The sequence below is a fragment of the Catharus ustulatus genome, chromosome 4 (assembly GCF_009819885.2).
Source record: "Catharus ustulatus isolate bCatUst1 chromosome 4, bCatUst1.pri.v2, whole genome shotgun sequence".
NCBI classification, from domain to species: domain Eukaryota; kingdom Metazoa; phylum Chordata; class Aves; order Passeriformes; family Turdidae; genus Catharus; species Catharus ustulatus.
In genome coordinates, this window is record NC_046224.1 from 51430812 (window position 1) to 51452441 (window position 21630).

The 21630-nt window shown below is 40.1% G+C and overlaps 1 protein-coding gene across 2 annotated transcripts in view; it reads right to left on the reverse strand.

Moving 5' to 3' along the window:
- Positions 1-4747: 4747 nt before the first annotated feature.
- MSRB3 (methionine sulfoxide reductase B3) overlaps positions 4748-21630 on the reverse strand; it is a 79979-nt gene continuing 63096 nt past the window's right edge. For both annotated transcript variants that reach the window (XM_033059050.2, XM_033059049.2), the window contains 2 exons: positions 12128-12225; positions 4748-7223 (listed from right to left, as the gene is read on the reverse strand). In XM_033059050.2, coding sequence (XP_032914941.2) covers positions 7059-7223; positions 12128-12225 — 263 coding nt within the window. In that variant the 3' untranslated portion in view covers positions 4748-7058. The remainder of the gene's footprint in view (positions 7224-12127; positions 12226-21630) is intronic.

The following is a 21630-nucleotide window of genomic DNA, read 5'->3' on the forward strand; positions in this document are numbered from 1 at the left end:
CAAAGGAAAGTGGAAAACCTGCCATCTCACTTTGCATCTGTTTGTAGGTAAAATGCTGCTCCACTACGACCAAAACACTTTAAGATAAAACCTACTACTGGGCACTGTCTAGCCTTTCAAGAAATCCCTTTCCACTGTAAATACTGACTGCAGTCAGCATAAAATATTTATTCCTCTCATCTGAGGATCTCCCACATGCTTTGAGGTACTTGAGTTCACAAGTGAGAACACCAAATATCATTCCTGTTGCATGTGCATCAGTGAGCTCTCGGACACTCTCCCTTGATGTCATGGTGTCAGTAAGGATGAGTGAAGCTGCCCTTTGCCCAGGGTGCTGTTTGGTTTAAAATACCAGATTTGGTTGTTGCTAAAAGCACCTCCCACTGTGGATGTCCTTGTTTTCCAAAGTAAACAGTCCCTGGCGTCTTGTGACCTGAACACCCCCAAGTGTCTGACCTTGAAAAACAAAAAAATATTTTATTTGAAAAGAAAAATCTGCAGCCTAAATTATTTGAGGCATTGCTTTCCTTCCTCAGCAGGATGCTGGAGTGTTCAGGCTGTAGTAGAGGCTGCTTATATGCCACAGACACACACAGGAACATATTTGCCTTCTAATGATATATTAGGCAATGGTTTTGAGTTGGCAGGCTACTAAAAGCCCTAGCCAAACAAAGATAAAATTGTAATTTGTCAACAGAGAATGCTGAATTCATGGTCACTGGTGACTGCTGGGACTGGTGGTAGCCCACAAAGCTGAAGTTCACAACATAAAGACAACAAATTCCAGATACTGTTTGGACTTTTCTCAGCTTTGGGCGGGGGGAAAATGGCTGTTTGGATTTTCTTCCCTTGAAATTGCTCAAACTAGGAACAAGATAAAATGATCACCTTTCCCTAAATCCAGTACGACAGGGCTCAAGTAGCAAAAGTGTATGAAACTACTGTGATTGCAACTATCTTCTGCAGCATGTAAAGGGAGGCACGAAAGCAGAGCAGTGGGGGTGCATGCAGAGAGGCAGCCGGGGCACTGGCTCACTGAGGAGTCAGCAGTGCTGGGCTTTGGTGGTACAGACCTCTCTTTTGAGAATATGGTCCACGGCTTTTAGGACTTACATATACTAGTTACTTCGGGAGTAGGATTTTCCAAAGGCCTCTTCTTCCTGTCAAAGATTTTAAGGATTCTTGAAAGTATTTTATCTCAAGTATGTTGAGAAACCTTTCCCAGTAGTTCTTTCTATCACTTCAGATTTATAGAAGGTTTGTTTCACTAAAGTCAGGGATGTTAGACACATACCAGAATGAGGTTAAGAATTTTTACAGCATTTCACAAGTCTGTGTTATTTTAATTGTCCTGAGTTAAATGTGATCTTAACAGTGCCATGATGGAAATCCATGCAGTTTAAGGTGAATCAGAGGTGCAAACAGCATGGGGCAAAATGCGACTTACTTTTCCCTTTTCCTACCCTCCATGTACCCTTCCATCTCCTGACTGATCTCTAGAGGGAAACCAACTGTTCTTAGGGTGAGGAATTCAATCTCTTCTCCAGTTGTAGCATTGCCACAGTGATTTTTGTAAACTAGTCCCAGCACCAAATAATTTCACAAAAAAATCCCCAGTGAACAACTAGGAAATCACCAGGGATGCTGGCTGTTACAGACCGAGGGCAAATGTGGAGTTCTGGAGGTGAAAGTATCTCTACACCATTACTGACCTTTGAAATTTCCCAGTCCCAGAGGTGTACTTTCATGGGAAGAAAAAGCTGTTTCAGATCACACCAGATATTTTCTGCACTGCCCAGCAGTTATACCTGAGGATGTTCTCCAGATGTTTGTGTTTCTATGAAACATACAATAATAAAGTTGTAAACTGGAAGAGACAATACTAGAAATGTACGAACAAGGGCTTTAGGGCAGCCTGGAAAAACATGAACATTAACTAGCCCACACACGAAATCAACTTGTCCTCTTTAAGAGGCCAACAAAGATGCATTTTATTTGCTTTTCCAAAGAACTGCTACTTTTCCCAGCAGGTGGGCACATACAACTTGTCATGGTTCTTACATTGCCAACAGGCAATTGTTTGTATTTTGGGGAACAGATACTCCTTTCACTTGGGCATACAAAAAGTGAGAAGTACAAGGTCCAAGACAAGACGAAGCCACAGTTTAGACAGGTTTTATTCCACTGTGAAAAGAAAAGAATAATGTACCATTGTCTGGAACACTATAGAGAGCAACACTGAGAGCGCACTGGCTAAGACATCTGCAGAGTGAAATGTCTTAACTGTTTGCAAGCTGTCTAACGAGAGTGAGCAGGACTTCGAAAATGGACGCATGTCGTCTTTTCTTTTCCAGAACTGTTTCTCTTTTCTGCTGGCTATATTGGCTAAACAAAATGTCCAAGAAGACTGGCTGCAAGTCCTAGGAGACTTTTGGGAAAGATTTCTTTATTTTTCCTGCTTAATTTGGGCTGATCAAGTGGGTCCCAATCCCAAAAATATGTGGATGTAACGGAGACCTTTCTGTTTAGTGCACTTAATACTACACCAGTAGCCTAAGTATAGGGATTTCAGAGTGTCACCTGCCTGCACTGCTTGTGGTTTGGCTATTCCACTGGGACATGTTTACAAATATTATCTCACTTTTGGTTTTTTTTAAGTAACTGTAAAAGGAAGACAGTTGTTGGCTGCTGTCATGGCTTTGATCTGAAAAGCCTCGTCAGGCTTTGCGGTGTATGACTTCTCTTTTCAACAAAGCGGGATCAAGCCAGACTGGAATGCAGGTCTTCACACAAGCAGGATTAGACATTTTTGCAGGTTTATTGTGGGACCTGTAGGTGGCCTCATTTTAATAGTCAATAAAACAAGAAGTATTAGTCCAGTTTCCCCATGTGCTAAGCAACATTTTGTCATACTGAAGTCGGAAGCTGACAAATTTGCTTCTGGTGCCGTTGAAAACTCTGCGATTCGTTCTATAAACAAGTGAGACTAGAACACACTGATTGGAATGCAGAAAGTGCAAACATCCATTTTGTTTTCATCCTTAAATTCCTTCAGGGATAGGAAAAGAGAGAGAATAATCTTGAAATGCTGAGTAAGGACCAGAAAAGTAGCCTGTGTCGTTTATTTCCCATTCCCTCCCAGACCGTGCAGACAAGAGGACTGCTGGCTATGCAGTGACATTAACCACAGATATTTGGTAACAAAATAAATGATAAGAAAAAATGAATATGTATAACAAATTCTGTTAGAGAAGGTCTAACACAAATTCAATTGGGTAAATGGACTGCAAAACAAGGTAAACTGAAATAAGACTGAGACCATTTAGTACATTGAGTACCAGCATTCTCATCCACTTGGCATCATGTTTGGGACAATGCCTTCTTTGCTGCCACCTCAACAGAAACCCTGACTTAGGATGTCTTATTTACGAGCTGTAGTCACTGTGGTAAGGCCTCAATTTTAAGTACTTCATATACACACACTGGGGGTTTGTTTTACTGTATGAGATCTGATAGAGCTTGTGAAAAAGGCTTATGATTCAAGTGCCTTTTATATATGGAAGGCATAAAGCTACAACAATAGGAGAACCTCAAAGCAGATGGTTAACTGGCCTCGTGTGGCTGATCCTGCCACCACTGCTTCTCACACCCTGTGGCTGGGGCACCCTGGTGAACACCAGGAGCAGCTGGGAGAGTGTCTCTTACTAGAAATTTCGCTGGTGTTGAAGTGGTGGGGTACACATATGTGTTAAGAAAAACTGCATGCCACGCACTGCAAGACACAGCCTGCCTTGAGCTAGACTGAAGCCCAGAGCCATCCCCCGTGTCTGCCGCCAGGACAGCACCAGCCAAAGGACTGAATGCCTCTGAAGGTCTGCCTTGGCACAGCACCTCTGAGTGCTGACAGACTGGTCAGATTCTGCTGGGAGCACAGGGCAAAGCCACCACAGGGCATCCAGCTCTGCACCTCTTTCTAGAGGGTACAAGTTAGTACCTCATTTAAGACATATCAAGCTACTACAGTATTGAGATGGAATAGGTGGGACACAGAGTCCCAAGGGACTCGTTTTTGAACTAACAGGGATCATACTAAACTTGCAAACAAGTGTGCAGTGTGTCATCTAGACACTTGACAAGGTTTGAGAATGATTAGCAAGGGATTTCATTTTGATGTAACTCTCTGGTTCCCACAAACATGAACATGGAAGCCAGCTTAAAAACTGCCTGCAACTCCTACCCCTCCCTTACACTTACCTTCTAAAACCCGCTGCAGGGCTGATGTAGCAAGTGGCAATAACCTGTTGCCTGTACAATACTCCAAACCTGCATCTTTGGAGATGAAACTTTGGCAGAAACCTACTTACCAGCTACATTTCTCCACTGCAGATGGAGCCTGGGCACTGCAGGGCTCCTATGACATGCTTGCCTGCAACTTACCGCATCCCATACTGAATCTTTCTGAAGAGGCTCAAACTTCTGCTAAGTTAAAGTTGAGCCTTTCTCTAAACATTTCCGTGCTCTGCTGAGGGCTGGGTGTTTGTGGTAGTCTCTTGAGAGCTGGTAGGTGCAAGGACACCTGGTACCCTGCAGTGCTGTGTCCCTGCCAGAAACCTGCTGGAGATAAGGCACTGTATGTATAATATTCACAGTAAGTTAGGGGAAAGCAAAGTAAAAGCATTCCCTAAGACATCTTGCAGTGAAGGATGTAGAAATGTGACATAAAACCAAATATATAAGGAAGCAGAAGTATTTATAAAGAAATTTATTTTATATTTGTGTACAGCAAATATATGAAAACAAATTTGACTTGAAAAATGTATATTTGATTTCTTAAAAGTATTGAACCCTCTTATGGAAAGGTTTTTGTTATTAAAAAGGTACAGAAGGCTAAAATTATACTCAAATAATATGTGTGTGTACGTATATATATATAAAAACATGTGCAATTTTATATATATATATATAGTATATATAAATAAAGTGTGACTTACATGATTTTAAGGTATCTTATTTAAACATCTGAGTAAAATAGAGATATCAGAAAATATAGTTTTCTATTTCTACACAGTTTGCATTCAGTTTTTATAAGCATCTAGACAGTGCAAAATATAAACATACAGAAATATTCTATTATTCTATACATTGTGCTCAGCTCCCAAGTTTCCTCTGTCATGATCATCACCAGACTGAACCAAATTTGGAGGGTTCAATACTAGCCCTTACTAGCATCTTCTAAGAGCAATAAAAAAAAATCTGTCTTACCTTGCACTATGCTATGGTATAGCTCGTGCACGAGAACAATGCATTTCCTATATTAAATGATCTAACTCCCAGAGATCACATACACCTCACCATATTGATTCATTTCATTGCATTCCATATCCTGCAAAAATAAATCTCCTGTAGGACAGCATACATTACTGTGTTCTGAAGCTTAAGTAATATATTTCTTTAACATAAGGCAGGAATATACTGAAATTTGATAATACTTAAATCGAACAGCAATCTGGAATTAAACCACATATATGTACCACATTTTTATAGATGCTGCCTTTTTAATGTTTTTTCATGTCTTTCTAATGTTGCTTTAAAAAAGGCAATTATGATCATTCCATATGCTTTCACAGTAACTATATTTTAACTGGAGGGTGTTTGAACTTCAGATAATATGTTTATTATCACTGACATAAAAACCTCAATCCTGCTTCCATAAAAATCAGTGGTTGCTTTGTTCCTACTAAAAATAAAATTGGATCCAAACATGTTAGTCACTAAGTTTGCTAGTATAAGTAAATACTGTATTCATTAAGTCTCTCAGTGTTTAAAGGCAAAGTGGTGTTAGCAAATACTAAACAGTATAGCTTAAAGAACAGTATTATGCACAATTCTAAGAGTTATTCAACAAAAGCAAAAAGCAGCTGTGAAAAACATCTTATGGGACAGTGATTTTTGCTACATGAAAATTTCTGGAACAGTGACAGGCTTTTTTCAAATTAATTTCTTATACCAATGCTGTCACTCATGTCCTACAATAATTTGCACAAATTAAAGACTGGATCTTGTATGCAGTATGCATCCAGACCAGCTAATCTTTAAAACTGAATACGTCAGGAGGGTCTCCCTCTTTCCACTGCATTCATTCCTAAACTTCTTTCTAGCAGAAACTGTCATGTTTCTGAATCCTTGTAGCAACTGACAGGATAAAGAGCCCAGTGTCATCCTTCATCTACTTCACTTTTCAAGTTTATCTCTGCACTTGCCCACATAATTACCCCCTGCAGATTTCAACTTTAATTCAGATTTGCATTGCATTTGTTGAACAGGCCTCACGAACAGACAAAGCCTCATTAGCAGCCTGCAAAAGTGAGCCTTACTAGTTAAAACCTTGATTTAAATACCAAACAAAGGGGAAACACAGATGCTGAGACAATGTTTATATCCTCTCAACCACACCCTTGAAATTTTGGCAGTAAATTAGCCAAAGGATGGTTTTAACATCTCATCCATCTCTTTCAGTTGGGAAGGAACAGCCATAGCTACAAGTTTTTGCAAGGTGCGGCTGATGCTGGGAGATGGTTGAGTACATAAGACCAAAGGCTGCATGCCTCACAAGTCAGAACAAAGCAGAGATGTGCTAGGAATTCAGGATTTTCTTATGCCCAGAAGTTTCCTATAGACTGGAGATAAACACAAGTCCCATTTCCTATGCAAAAAGGAATAGTGCGTAAATCTAGACTAACGAAGTATTAAGAAGAAACTAATAACTTATGATGTTAAAGCCTCTCAATTTAAAGATTCTCGAATGCAATCTCAAAGAAAAGAAGAAAAAAGAAAACCTGTGGACTCAGTCAATAACTTTTTCAATCCAATTATACAGTAAATGCACTGACAGGCAAGGCCTCAGTTCTGAAAAGGTGAGGAGGAAGAAGAATGGTGCAAAATGCTTTAATACATTTGAACATTCTTAGGATATAAGAGAGCAGGCAACTTGAAAACTAGAAAACATTCCTTGTAAGCTGTGTGGGATCAATGCAGTTTTCTGCAGGCTTTGCTTCATCCTACAGCTCAGCTTTGCCTGTTTGGGCAGGACTGGCATTACCGCTGCCTTCTCCAGCGTTGTTCTTGTCTGCTGGCTTGAAAGACAATGAAGCAGAGTTTGTGCAGTACCGTTTGCCAGTTGGGCGAGGTCCATCATCAAAAATATGCCCCAGGTGAGCACCACACTGAAACAAAACACAATAGAGTATCACTGTGTCTGTGTGCCGCTCAATGGCATCACTGTGGGGTTAAGCAATGACTAGCAGCTGCTTCCAAGGAGTGCACCGGTGCCTACATCACCCTTTCAAGTGGGATGTGCAATTTAGATTTATTTTCAGGAGTGATTCAGGAAGATGATCTTCTGAGATACCACAGGCGCCTAAGACTCCAAGCCCAAATTTCCTGGGTGTTTCCTGTCATACCACTTCATATTCTTGGTTGGACCACCATCTCTGAGGAGCTGCCTGTTTCTGTAATGATTTCATGGCAGGAACACAGCTGAAAACATGCTGGAGAGGACAGCACTGCCCATGTTTCACTTACTGCTGTAAGAATATCTGTGTAAGAAAAGGACAGCTTCAGCTCTGGGCTCTCCTCACTCTGCAACACCTCTTGGTTAAAAAACATTAATCCTGTTGGCAATCCTGGCAAGGACCTAAAGCACTAAAGATATTCTTTAGAGTGTGTTCTCACATGTATTTTTTTTTTCCCTTTCTATAGACTGGCACCCTTCTGAGCATCAAGATCCTTCTGGGTGAACTTCTGTCCCTGGAGGGGATGGAGCTCAGCCTACTCACCTCATAATAATTTCTATACTATATATAAGATACGGACAGGTGACTGAAAAAGATCTGTAGTGCAGATATGTAAAATATTTCTTAATTAATAATCTTTGTCTGGGAGTAATTATAAATTATGCCGAATTTTGCTTTTTGTAAGAAAAACGAAAGTACGAATGGTCTGTTGCCACTTTTGCTCTGTATGAATCAAACCCAAATACTTGCAGTGCTATTCAGGGTGAACACTACTGATGCTGTCTGTAAGGCAACAGTCCTTTGCTTTACAATGCCTCCTTTACAAGTTTGAAGAAGTTAACCCTGCTGATCCTTATTCAAAAATTAAGATTACTATCACTGCACATTATGGCTGACAATTTATCTGGATAATAAGAACTTCTTGTAATTAGTCACTAGAATTCCACAAGTTCATTTTTACAGTCTGCCATGAGAAACAGAAAAATAAAACCTTGAACTGGAGAAATATTTATCTTGAACAGGAAAGTCATGCTGCTTTACCAAAGAGCCTCAGCCTTTCAAGTCAATAGCAGATCTCAGTGAGAGGTGGAATGATGTAATTGAGATCACAGACCTGCTCATGGGCTCACAGTCAGACAGTAAAAATTAAAGACTGCAAATTATTCTTAACATTTAATTAATTCATAGTATTCCAAATACAGAAAGGCAATAGTGATTATTCCAAACTCTGAGTGAATTTGTGATGGCAAATCTCTACCCTGCAGTTAATGTTTTGCTAATGTTCTCCTGCTGCTGTGGCCTTTAACTCACCAAAGCAGCAGAAAAGGAGTCTGTAGAAGTCACCTCCAGGTTAAACTTTCTCAATAGACTGGGGAGGCTCTTACACCAGCTAGGTGGGACAGAAACCCTGCTCATTTAATGACAGCTGAAACAATAATGTTCACTGCCTTCAGGAGCAGGGCAGTAGACATGTGAAGCTTCAGTGCTCCCACCTGTTGGTTGCACCCATGCAGACACATCCCACAGCAGGATCCCTGCTCCTGAAGAAGTGTAATTGAGACAGCCATGACAGTCCAGCAACGATTCCAATAACAGCTGATGGCTTCTAGCCTATGGTATCAGCAGAATGAGCTCCCACAGGCAATAGAAAATGGCATGCATGACTGAGTTAAGCAGAAGTTGCTAAGCTTTGTAAGAAAGGAAGAGAAAACATGGGAAATAAGTAAAAGGAAGTTGAATGTGACCTAGAGAAAACTAAGCTCTAAGTCCTCTTCGTGAAAGACTGCTGTCTTGCCATCCTTTCCTCCATTATCTGTTTATTCTTTTTATCATTTTCCTTTATACTGAAGGCCTTTTTCAGGTTAGTATGTGCAAAAAAACTGAGCTGTTTCTGAAATTGGGGTATCTAACAATGAAGCATTTCACCTGACTATAACCATACCTTTGGAGGGGGAAAAAAAGTAAGTGTCCCAGAGAAAGTATTTTTCTAAATGCTCAGCATCCTAATTAAATCATCTCATCTCAACTAAGAGTGCTTCAAAACCTCCTGTCTGGAAGTGTTAAACAGATCTTTTCCAGACTAACATTTAACAAAAGATAAATCATTCCCTCTCTACTGGATAGAAACAGAACAAGAGAAACTGCCGAGAGAAATGGTCTGTAGAAGTAATATATTCACACACAGACTACAAAGACAATCTATCAAAAAGGTTTTCCTCACAAAACCTGAGAAGCTGTGTGAGAGTCCAAGGTAGTCTCATTACACCTTTTTGTGATGGCAGAATCACTCCAGGATTGAATTACTGCAAAATTTGTTACCTTTTGAGATTACCCCTCACCAAAAATTTATGTGGAGACTCTCTGTACAGAGGACTCTATAACTCATCTGCCCTAAACAGAAATGTATTTCAGTCCTTTGTATCACAGTATAAGAAACTCGGCACTCAGCTGAGAGTACAAAGGATGAATTGACTTTACTGTCCTCCCCTCACATAATAGGTGCTGACCACTTTTTCTAGGACATATATACATGCCTGCAGAGCCTCTGAAAAAGAAACAATTATCTGTTGCAGCCTTGCATATAAATATATTTGGCAGAATGAAATTGGACAGTGAAACGGTTAAAGCATTCCAAGTATGTGCTGGGGAGCAGGAAAGGGAGGGGGTCACTGCTAACTGTCAGTATGCTTGGATCTCCCAAGCCTCCTGGTTCTAATATGCTGCTGGGAGGCATGGAAAGCAGCTTGCAGTCAGCTGCTGTAGTTGAAAGTCCAAGCTATTGGTGTGCAAACACTACTCTTGTGACTATGGAACTTCATTGATTAGTCCAGGTAAAACTAGTAGGTAGGGAAACCACAGGGAAAAGGACTCCTGAACAGGACAGAGGAAAAAAATTATACGAAAGCAGTTTTACAGTATTCCTCAACTCTATTTGTATTAACTTCCACCTGTCATTAGTGACCATTTAAATACACCCAGGGTGTGTTCCAAAAACTGTGAAAGTTATTTCTAGGATAACCCCATGGATGTATTTGATTAATATTACAGTGATTTTCCCCCCGTGTTTACTTTCAGTAATGAAGAACATTAAAAAAGATTTCTCTTATTCTCTCAGACTGGTGGGAAGAACTTTTAAAGAAAAATCAACTACTTTTTCATCTGCAAAGGATTTGTAAGATTTTAGGTGTGGGAGATGGTATTTCTCTTTGGTTCTACCAAGGTCTGTCATATCAATCCCACTGCTTTGCAGGTTGCAGTAAAACTGCATTTTTTTTGCAGCTGCATGTCTGATTCACACTCCAGGGGCAGATACACAATGGAACAGTATTAGCTTTGCTGAGCACTGGCTGCAAAGATGCTCACCACTCCTCAAGCTATTTTCCTGTGTGACTTGATCATCTGTGGAGTTATTGCCCCAGGAAGTTGGAATAGCTCGTAAGAAGTTGCTATTGGATTATATAGCAACCTTGGTCATATTTTTTCCTTCATATTCTGATTTTAGTTTTGCTTTGATTTTATGGTGTCTGCATGTGACTGTTGCTAATATTGCTGGTCTCAGGTCTGCTAACACTATTTTGTTTGGTAACCAGTAAATGACATTTCCAGATTCCTTGGCCTGACCACAGGCTTCCTTGGGCTTTTCCAGGAGCTCTGGCCATTTCCTGAAGTGTGTCAGCAGATACAGGCTCAGCAGGTTGGCAGTAAGAAGATTTTAGCACTATTCAGGCCTACTAAGCAGAGCTAAAGAGACTGGACTGTATTTTAGATTATGCCAGTAACCACTGGTGAAGCATGACCTTCCCAATCTGCAGTCTCATTGCTACCTTGCTAGCAAATTTAGGGAAGTGGATATTCCCACAAAGTGTTGAATTAATCTTATACAGCATAACATCCATGTAAAAACTTCAGAATTATTTAGTACACATGGCAAACTAGCAGACACGCTAATTTGGTCATTAACATATTGGGCCAAACGCTCTACACAGAAGTTAATGGATATTCTTGAGAAATTTCTAGACTTACTTTGAGCCTTATATAATGAGAACTAGTAAGGATGCATATTGTCAGGAATAAAATCAGTTATCTCCCCAACAACTCTGGAAGAACAGCAAATTACCGCTGCCCAAACAAAGCCGCTGTTTCTCTCAGGAGGAGTTTGAGAATGTGGAGCTAGAGGACTGCAAGCTGTTGGCTACAGCTGCTGAACATCAATGCAGCAGCTTCTCCCTCTGCTAGGTAATGATTATGCCATTCCCTTCACAGAAAGGAGGGCAGCACAAAGGATGAGAGAAAGTAGAACAAGACAGATAACGGAAAATTTGGGCATGTTTTGAATGAGTACTGACTACATTATTATGGTAGATGGGATTATTTGAGGCAGCCATTAGGACTGTGCTGGAAATGAGTGCTGGGAATGAGTTAGCATGGATGCACAATAATGTAGAGTGATGGAATCAGCACACAGACAGTCGCTCCACTGCTTTCGACTTCTCTCAACTGCTCACATGTGGAGCCAGTCGGACAGGCTCCGGCTCAGGAGCTCCTTTGAAGGGACCCTCTTCAGGAAGACTATTTTTGTAAACTCAGCACTGAGCCCAACCATTTACATCTGCTCTGTTAAATCTCACACGAGACAACAATGCGCATTCCAACGATCCCTTTGTGCCTTCAGCTCGTTCCACCCAGCCTTTATACCTACAACCCATTGTGCTCTTTCACAATTATTACTATTTAATAGAACTGAAAGGTTTGCAAATCTCAAGGAAAGTACAGCACACTGTAATGGCTTTTGCAGCCTTTGCCATCGGAATGGTCTGTCTGTGCTATAAACTAACCTGACTGCAGGATATTTCAATCCGATGCATCCCATAGGAAAAATCATCGTTGAAAGAAATTGCATCGGGACTGATCACATCATAAAAGGAAGGCCAACCTGGAAAAGAGAAACAAGATAGGTAAAACAAGAGGGTGTCTTTGTGGCAGATAGCATTGCAAAAAGCAGGACAGAATCACACTTTGAAAAATGTTTATCTCACTCCAGAGCATGAAAATAATGAAATAGAGATTTTTTTACCCAAAATCACTTAGGTACCTTGGAAAACTTCCCCCTGCCAAGTACAGTTGTTTACAGGAAAGAACTAAGCTGCCACTAGCTGCCCAACATCCATCTCCACAGGGATTCCTGCATTACCCCACAAGCAGTGATAGAAGTTTAGTTCGGCGACAAAGGTCCCAGATAAGTCAATTCAGCTTTAACCACCAGTTTAAAAAACCCCACAAATTCCACCCTGAATATAAACAGCAAGGCTTTATGGAACACAAATGCTTTTGCTTTCACAATAAAGGTACTTTAAAAAATGAATTGGGAAATTGCAGTTTAGAGCCCCAAAACATGCCTTAACCTTTGCCTTCACCGAGGAAAACCCAAAAGGATGTGTTCAGACACTGAACCATCACATATTAGAGGCAGTGAGATGATTATTATTGCGTCTCATGACAAAACAGTAATGGGTGCTTCAGATCAGACATGGACAGGTGGAACCATAACTATGCCTATGTTAGGCACTAGTGGATGATCTGCATGTGGTCTGCACCCAGGATAAAACAACTGCACTCAGTATTGCACATGTTCAAAGCAGCTGATAGCTGAGAAATGAGCTTGCATGACCTGATACCAGATGATGATATGTGTACATGACCTTCCAGTAGTGGTCACTTACCAAAATAATGACCTTCCACTCTTTAACTATTCCACATTAAGTCTCTCCCTCTCCACAACGCAGGTAAACAACTAGGCAGGTCTATTTGGTGACCCAGAAGATACCCATTACAGGGTAACTTGTCAGCCACTCCTCAAAAGCCATCATAATTCTCCATTTCCTGAAGCAGGGTTCCAACATTAAGCACCTGACAGGCTTTAAGGTCATGTCAGCATCTACCAGTGCCCATCTGAAATCTCACCAACCATCTGTGCTTCTCATTCAGTCTCTTGCCAAATACAACATGCACAGGCAGCTCTTGATCTCTCCCTGTACTACACACATGCCCAAGAATAGAGAATTTCCTAGTTTCTTCTCCTAATATTTGTTGAGTATTTGCTACTGATGATTCCATAAAATAACTTACAATAAGCTATTATGAAACACAGCAGCAGCTGTGAATCACTGCATGCAGACGAATAAAGGGTGTATACAGCTTTCCATAAGAAAAGTGAGTAAAATTTTCTAACAGTAAAAGGAGATGTGGAAACAATCAAATTTTCTGAATGCAGGTAAAGAAAATGTGCAAACTGGAAAAATATCTATATCTCTTCAGTTGTATCCTAGATTATTAAATATTGAAGAAGATTTATTAGGATGTAAGCATAACAAGCATATTTTTTTAAACAAAGAAATTCTCAGAAATGTGTTTCTCTTCCTTTTTGGGACACAGATATAGTAGAATTTCTAAGCTACCTGAAGGCATTGCAAGTCACAAGTCCTATGCTCCCAAGGTGTCTACTACCCCTACAATTGTTTCCAGAACTTACTGCAGAAACAAGAAGAGCCATCCCCCTCTCCCCAGCTATTGCAAATGGAAGAGTTACACACAGCAGGCAGACTGAGGAGCAAGCACCCTGAACAGGGAAAATATCTTGCAAAACAGGAACTCAAAACAATGCAGCAATGTTAACTGTAAAAAAACAATTTATAAATCCTTCCCCTCATGCAAAATGTTGTGGTTAAACAACTACCTTCACAAACAGAAAAGGAGTAAACATATGACAAATTTTGTAAAAGAGGTTATCCTGTTGGCAGAAAAATTGATGTTTCCTAATTGGTAGCTCCTTTCCAACACCATTTGTCATCTTCGTAGCTAGGCCTCTGTCTAATGAAAATTGAGGCCTTACATAGAGCTAGTCAGAATATTTCAATGAAGTCTTTTTTGCTTGTTTTTTGGTTTTTGGTTTTTTAAAATTTAATAGTTTTGCAAAGCAGACATACCAGTTTGCCCTTGTGTGATGGCAGAGGAATTCCAAAGAGAGAGCTCTTTGGAACAACCATCTGATCATGTGAAAGCCTTTAAAGAAGGCAAACTTCAGACTACAGAAATTCTCAAAGAGAAAGATGCCTCCTTTATAGCAATGAGGGGGAAGCTTCAAAGACTGCAACACAGAGATTGACGCAATCTGTGTCTTGCTGAGAAAATTATCTTGAGAAGAGTTTGGAGGAGATGTGTTTATGTCAGCTTTGACATTAAGAAAGACCATCCATACTTCTTTCTCTGGACTTCTCCTCTTAGTCTTCCCATTCACCAGAGAAAAATTATTTGCTTTGGATGCACTCCATGCACTTCTAAAAATGAAGTCATCTGAAACCTATATAAACAGGCAAGCTTCTCCTAAAGTAATCTTTGTACCCAACTGGAGTGACTTCAGATTAGACTGTCAGTTCATGTTACATGTGACACATGTTCCAATCCACCACTGCCACATATGGTCCTGAAGAGAGGCACTAGGAAACAGAACTCTACAGTGAGTACTTTTACTCCCTGCCAAGACATCTCTTCTCGAATAACATGGCAGGCAAGGCACCAGCATTCCCAGGACACACCACTAATTCCATGAGGGTTAACTGAAAACTGAGCAAACCTTGGAACACAAAAGGTCTTGAAGGGCACAGTGAGACACACTGTCATTCTGTTGACCTTGAGAGGAAGATAAGTGAAATGCTCATTGAGTTGATGAGCCAGACTGACCTGAAAATCAGTCCCCTTTTGCAGTCTCATTTCCTCTCCTGAGGTAGGGTGGAAAATCCTTCTGATAGTTTGCTAAGCCTTCTTGCACCATCTTGTGTACTTCAAAAGCTGCCAGGAACAAGCTGTAGCAGCAGTAGTCTGCTTGCCTGCATATCAGGCACCTCCCAGTGGTGTAGAAAGCCAGCCTCACACTCTCTGTCTATATAAGTGGCAAATGGCCCAGCAGAGGAACATTTGGCCCCAGGCAACCTCACCTGTCTCCCTCCCTGCAGCCCCTCCACTACTGCCTCCTTCCCACTGTAAGGCTCCAAAATGGTTGGCTGCCTTTACATTTTAGGGTGCTCTAAGCTGTGCATTAAACCTTCAGCCCACCTTTGAAGGCTATCTGGTTATACTTGTTAAGAGCATGCTCCTGTAGAGATAGGGGTGAAGATGACCATTTTGGATCTCTTGTGCTTTTGCCAAGTTGAGAGAAACAGCAACCCTTATAACTGCAGAGGCTGAGTGCTGATGGAAGCCCTGGTCCTGACACTCAACCCTCCTTGGGTGACAGCCTTCTGTCAAGTCTAGCCCATATCTGATGGGCAGCAGGAGCTGGACCATCTTTTGAAGGGTGGTAAAACATACTGCCATGAAGAAATAGCCTCTGGAGGAAAGGGCCAAAGGGTCATTGCAAGAGAGAAGATGAGGGTGGGAGGAGTTTCCCAGATGAATGAACAACTTCAATGACACTCACACTTTGTGTGTGAACAGCAGCTAAGATTTGTGAATAAATTTATCCTTGAATGTAAAGTTTAGTTTGAGGGGCAGCATGACACAGTAATCACCAGCAGTTTTTATTGTGTTATGGACATTTTAAATGGTTTCATTCTTAGATTCACAGCCACTTTGCATCACACTGGCAATATAAACAGGATTTAAAATAGGAGTCTGTCGTGTTTGTGTTCACTCCAACAACCTTTTGCATGGGAGTCAGGCCACTGTGTACTAAGCGCCAGTTTCTGGTAAGTTAATAAGCAAGACACAGAGATGAATAGTTTCTCACATATACAACAATTATCATTTCTTGGATCTAAAATTCACTAAATAAAGCAACGAAACTTTCCTCTGTCAAGTATTTAAGTGAAAAGCATGTGTAAACTGAACATTACTGACAAATCTTTTCCGCTCCATCCTGCATGAGTAACAGAGAGGATTTTACGCTGCTCGGAGTCATGCATAAAGAGTCATCTCTATTCTTTCTCTTTCTAGGACATCCCCCAAATATTTTGTAAAAGCTGTGCAGCATTTCTAAAATTCACTCTACATGCCCTCACCAAAACAGAATTTTTTTTTTTTATAACGGTACCTATTCCGGGAAAGAGGAGGAAGTGCTTTATGCTTCTTTGTCAAAGAATGCTTTCTTGCCTGGCACTGCCCTGGGCAGCAACAGAGGAGGACAAGGAGGAAGAGAAATGTTCAGTCTGGCAATCAATGCTGGATGCTGCTTTTGCCACTCCAGGCAGAGAGCTTCAAATCATTCAGAAGCAGCACCTTCTCTCTCATTTTCAAACCTCCTTTTCCAGGTACCTGATTGAGTCTGTATTTCTAATAAGTCACCCACAGTGGGCACCTATACAGGCAACTGGCATGACGTGAGTACCAGGACAACTGCAAACACAACTGCAATCCCAGACAGCTGACAAACTGAACAGTCAAACTGAGATGCCAAAGTAGTTATAATGCCAGAGGAAGGCAGCAAGCACAAACAGTGGGCCCGTAGTCCAGCCCCTGGTTTGCATTCCTAATACAGGTATGAAACTCCAACAAGAGCAGATTATTTCTTTCATATTAACCTAGGAAGCTCCAAAGACCCTTATCTTGTGGGCTACTCCAGGATTCCTTCTTGGGGCAAGACTGACCACATGCGAAAAAAAAAAAAAAGAAAGACGTTTTGTTCTCATAAGCTTTTGGAAAGTAGTTCAGCTGCTGACTGACTGAACAATTTTAGAAGCATCTCAAACCTTCTTCCAGTTTTGCAAGTTTGTACACATTTTATCATAGTTAGATCTCCAATTTCCTAGTAGATGGATGCAACCACTTAGACATCTAACCATTAGAATGTGCATCTGTAATTATTTGCAGAAGTGAAACAGCAGGTTGCTTTTGTAAATCAGCCCTGCTAGACTATTTTCCCCTTTGCTTAACTAATATGCCCTTTGACATTTTTTTGAACAGCACAACTGCAATCCCAAAGCATGTAATACTCTGACATAATTCCCATTTCATACACCTGCCAACTGGAGAGTTCCAGTTTTTCAATAACTGTGATGTCTGTGGTTGTTTTTCATTTTAGATCCCTAGGAGATTAAATTCAACCTGCATTTTATCATTCTTTGCTGTAATTATTCCAAGCATTTACTTCAGTGAGTTATTTACAGATGGAGAAGTAGGGGGAGATGGAAGATGTTAGAACTACCAAATGGCACCAGATGGAAATGAGGACCTTGACCTGAAAAATACCTTGTTTCTCTGATGTGCTGTATTTTTAGAATTCTGATTCCCTTTTAACCTAATGTGGATTAATGAAAACCCAAAGGCTTTTTAAGGTAGAGTCTCATCATTTATCTTCACTGAGAAGCCATGCCTTTGTAAAAACATAAAGTGTATTAGGATTTAAAAAAAAAAGGTAATAAAGCTTCTGCTTTGAAACTGCTGTAAAGCTGAAGGGCTTTCACTTTTTTCTTTCTCAAAGGTTTATTGAAACAGAATCTGAAAGACATAGGCATCCACAGCTGTAACTTCTCACATAAAAGTTTAATGTAGAACTACAAAGTGACATGTTGCTATTATGTAGGATGCCTGTACAGATATAGGGCTTTTTTCTTGGCTAGCACAGAACATACTGGGTTATTTTTCTTAATATCTCCATGATGATGAATGAATAATGAATATTCTTACTAACAATTATTTTACCATCAGGTAACACTCCTTTCTGTGGAGGTTCATGTCATTTACCCAAATGTAGCTAGAAATAGAATCAGCCACTGAAACATTCTTGTTCTCCAGCAAACAGCTTCACATTAGGTATGTATTCCAACAGAGAAAAAAAAAGGCCATTCCTTTCCAGCACCAGACACAAGAAGGACAACACAGTACTGTTTTTCAGCAGACCAGGCCAAAAAAGCACCACAGTGGTAGCTAGGCAGGGGTTGAAGGGAACAATACAAGTACAAAATGAAACTTAATTTTGGAGGAAAAAGTATAGAGAGGGCTTCTCTTTAAACTACCTGTCTCTAACAGCAAAGTTGGACTATTGCAGCAGGCAAATACTGTGGTAGCAGAACGGTGTGGGAAGGGAATTTTTCAAAACAACTGAACTTCTAATACCAGCTTTTATGAGACAATCGCCATCTGTTTTTTCCTTTATGATTCTCACTTGGGAAATAAAAAAAAGTGAAAGCCATGAATAAAGGTGGTATTTGTTTTCTTCCTTTACAGCACTCTGAGCATCCAAACAACTTACCATGAAGCAGCATATGCAATCCAGATTTATTTCCTTGTTAGTGGGAGGAGGTTATATTTGTTTAAAATTATTGTTAAGGGAGATCTGAAACTTAGTGTCTACAATTTGACTTGACATCCAAATTTTTCAGAACAAGAGTGCCCCTGATGTCTCTAGAGCAATTAAAGCATGGGACCTACTCTCTTTAGCAATTAATAACTCTATCACAATACTGCTCTCGCCCCAACTGCTTCCTTTGTGCTTTCACTGTGGTCTAAAATACTGATAAATACAAGCTGGTTCATTTAGAATCTTCCTCTGCAATGTTAGACATCTGAATATACAAGTCGCTGCTAAAATCTACAGGTAGGCAGGATCTTCCTCATGTCTTCTTACAAAGATTGAGTTACTAATGGTTTCTTTCTTGGTTCAGGTTCAACAAAACTACTGAACCTAACTCACTTCCTCCCAAAGGACGGGTTTCTCCCCTCATCTGAATAGTGTCTCTTGTTACTTTAAATCACAGCTAATGTTTTTAAAAATATATCTTACACATAAGTCAGCTGTAGATCTTCAGCATCAAAGGAGCCAAACAGAACTGTGTGAAGCAGTGTAACCTTAAGCTATAATTTTAAAATGCCATCACAAAATCTCTCAAATAGTTTTTAAAATTTACTGTTGACCTAATAACCTCAGTCCAAAGCATTCAACTTCAAATAGTTGTTTTTGTTTTCCCGCCAAAAGCAGTATTGGTAAAACAAATGTATATATTGCAAAATATCTTGAAATTTGTATACCAATGAGTTATGTGTGCAACTCACTAAAACAGCTAGAGATTTCATAGAGGATGAGTAAATCAGGATAGCAATAGAGCTGGCAGGCCTTAGATGGAAGTGATTTGATAAAATTGGAATTCTAATGCAGTATGTTCACAGAGAAAGTTTAAAAACACCCAGTAAATGCAAACTTTTAATAATCAACATCTGGCACTGAAATGAACAGCAGTCACAGATGAAATACATATTTGAAAAATTTGTCATGGTGTCTTTCAAGTAATGAACATCCACAAATTATTTGTTGAAATATTTTCCTTTTAGTATTGTTATGCATGTCTGGGAAATAAAGGTCATAAAGAAGAGCCAGAACTCAGCTACACGCTTAATGAAACTACAGAGGTTACTGAATTAATTTTAATTCTAAAAGAGCCTGTACCATCTTCCTTTTGCAGCTATATTCCTTCTATGAACCTCCTTCACTAGTGACTCCAGTATTGAGCCCTCTAGCAGACAAGCTATTTGTCGGACATTTCAGTAGAACAAATAGGTTCTCGTCTCAATTGTAAAGTTATGAAACAAGGGAAAGAGTTACTAAACTGATTAAAACAAACAAAACCCCCCAAAAGATCAATAAAAATAGAAAAGACAAAGACTCCCTTTCTCCTGTTTACTTTATTAAAGGAACATCTAGGAGGGATCTTGGTCACAAACTAAAACCAGACATAATTTTCTTGGCCATGAAGGAAAGCTTTTGTCAGGATTGGGGCAAAAACCTGGAGCAGTTAGCTGATGGCAATGTCTGCCAAGGGTTGACAGAATAGAGCACTGAAAGCAGAGTGAAGACAGAGCTTCAAACCACCAGGTCTCTAAGGGCCACTTGGCCACAGGACAAGACTCTTCAGGAGGAGAATATGGAGAGGTGGAGCATAGCTCCTTCTCATGCCACCAAGGAGAACAAAACCCTCCTCTTTGCCTAACATTATAGCTTATCCACAAAGCTGGTCCTTAAGATTGATACTTTTCTAGACCAGGATTTTCATCACACTACAGAAACATCCCACCACGAACTACACACTCATCAAGCCCTGCAAGCAACCTAGCCTTGTAGCCCTGCCTCTCAGGGGGAGCTCAAGATCTACTCACTGAAGTTTTATGTAGACTTTTGAGGTACTTCTGTCACCCTAGGCCTCAGGGTAACTTTACATTACCCTCTGCCTAAGACTGCGACATAAAACTGAACACTATGCCGCATGCATAAAAGAATGCGAAAGCTACAGGCACTATATAAAATCCTAAAAGAAGAAAAAAAATGAATGATTGTTTGGAGTAGCTCTTGGTTTGGGGGGAGGTTTAAATCTTTTTAACAACCTCTTATGCAAACAAAAAAAGGTAGGTAATAATGTGTACTAGAAAATAAAGGCGTTTCTTCACAGAAAACCCTGGCAAAAACAATACACATGTGCACACACGCTCACACATGCTTCTTTTAAGTTTTCTGTAGAAAACTTTGTACTTTGAAAAAAAAACCAAAAAACCCTGAAAGTATTGAAATGGAAAAGGTAATATTTCTGATTGTAAAGTTCACCTTTTGTTTTCTCTTGCAGTTTCTAGAGCAAAGCATGCCCATTCTCCTAAATGTTACATTTTCTATCAAGGTTTTAAAAGGAAACCGTTTCACAGCCATACAATGTCGTCATAACACAGTCCATGGAAAGAAACAGCAAAGCAATTAAGATCAATCTCATGAGGAGCTGTTCTCCTTTAATGCTTTGTTGGGGAACGCCCAGCTTGCCTCCAGAATATCGCAAAGACTGAGTAAGCATTAACGCAAATATGGCTTCTGCACAGGTCAGCTCAGCACAGGTCTCTTACTCTCTGTGCCTGTGCTATTCCTTTCACGACTGCTTCTTCTATGCCTTCTTTTCCTTCTCCATTAGCATTTTATTATATTTTTTACTCAAATAAGTAACTTTAACAAAAGTACCATACATTAAGCGTTCAAGACAATGAAAGCAACTTTCAAGGTAAGCTATGAACATTTGTAATTAGGCACAGTGCAAATGTTCACAGTGTTCAGTTATACTCACTGCATGTTTTATATTGGTTTATAAAGATCCAACTCACTTGTTTTCTTTTAAAATACTCTGGTAAAGAAACACGTACAAAGGAGTAATTTGCTTGGAAAAGAAACACGTTGCAATAAACAAGAGGAGAAATAAAATATTTAGAGAGAATCAGCAAAAGGAAATGGGACCCGATACAGAAGAAAACTGGAGAGGCAAGATGCTAAGGAGTGGACATGCAGATAGTGCCGCTCATCGACGCATTCAAGCAACTCAAT